Raw genomic sequence first — 1,013 nt, forward strand, 5'->3', positions numbered from 1 at the left:
TACGGCAACGTTACTCGGGATTGTCGATGATTGATTACCGTACGACGCGGTCTTCGGCGCCGGTGAGGTGCTAGATTCTACGGTTACGCTTTCTTCCGTCGAGTTCAATCTATCCTGTATGATATGTTTGAAAAATGCGTACATCTCACCAACCGTGAAGGTCGTGCCGTTCCTCACGGTAAACTTGTCGATGTTCATTTTCTTGATTAATTCCTCGGTCGCGTTGCGCGCCTCCAACATCGATAGCTTCTCCGTTACGTAACTGTTGACAAACTCGTAGAAACCCTTGTAATAATTCTTCCTGTGCTTTTTCTTATCCTTTCGCTTCTCGGCGTGCGACAAGCCTTTCCTCTTCGCATCTTTTCGATTCTGCTTCTCGTTCCAGCGTATAGACTTGTTGTAAAATCTCATGATTCGCTCGAATTCCCTCTTCAACTTAATGAACTCCCTCTGATTACGTATCTCAAAATCCGAGTGGGTTTTGCTACCGTTTCGTCGCGACTCCGCAAGGTCTACATGAAAGAAGTTCTTGCTCATTGCATTCAGTAGGTCGTGCATAGTATTGTTGCTAGAATTATTCGGTTGTCTGGCATCCATGCGCTGTAATTTTCTGTACACCATCTTGAGAAAATCAATCATTCTCTCCTCTCGCAGCCGAGATTTATTGCCATGACCCGCGTGTACTTTCCAAGTTGACGGATCGGAAGCATTGGTGTTGTTCTGTTGGCTAGCAATAGATGCAAGTTTCGCTTCCGCTTTATGCTTGGAATGTTCACGGCTCCTATTCATCTCCATATGTAGAAGTTTTTTGCCCACTTTACGGAAAAAGTCGATGAATTTTCTGAAACATTAATATTTAATTTTTATTTTTAATAATGTTTTTACTTGGTTTTTACTAAATGCTGTTACATTTTTTCTAAAATAAAATAAACTATATTTACTTATAAGTGTAAACTAAAATAAATATATGCTCTCTCTCTCTCTCTCTCTCTCTCTCTCTCTCTCTCTCTCTC

The 1,013-nt window shown here is 41.3% G+C and overlaps 1 protein-coding gene across 2 annotated transcripts in view; it reads right to left on the reverse strand.

Moving 5' to 3' along the window:
* Positions 1-1,013, reverse strand: part of LOC108751146 (protein lev-9) — a 4,586-nt gene that overhangs the window by 800 nt on the left and 2,773 nt on the right. The window contains exon 5 of one of the 2 annotated variants that reach the window (XM_018491193.1): positions 57-841. In XM_018491193.1, the coding sequence (XP_018346695.1) occupies positions 57-841 (785 nt within the window). Of the gene's footprint in view, positions 1-43; positions 842-1,013 lie in introns of both variants that reach the window. The other variant, XM_018491194.1, reaches the window with a different exon arrangement.

Source organism: Trachymyrmex septentrionalis, unplaced genomic scaffold, assembly GCF_001594115.1.
Source record: "Trachymyrmex septentrionalis isolate Tsep2-gDNA-1 unplaced genomic scaffold, Tsep1.0 scaffold40, whole genome shotgun sequence".
Taxonomy (NCBI): Eukaryota; Metazoa; Arthropoda; class Insecta; order Hymenoptera; family Formicidae; genus Trachymyrmex; species Trachymyrmex septentrionalis.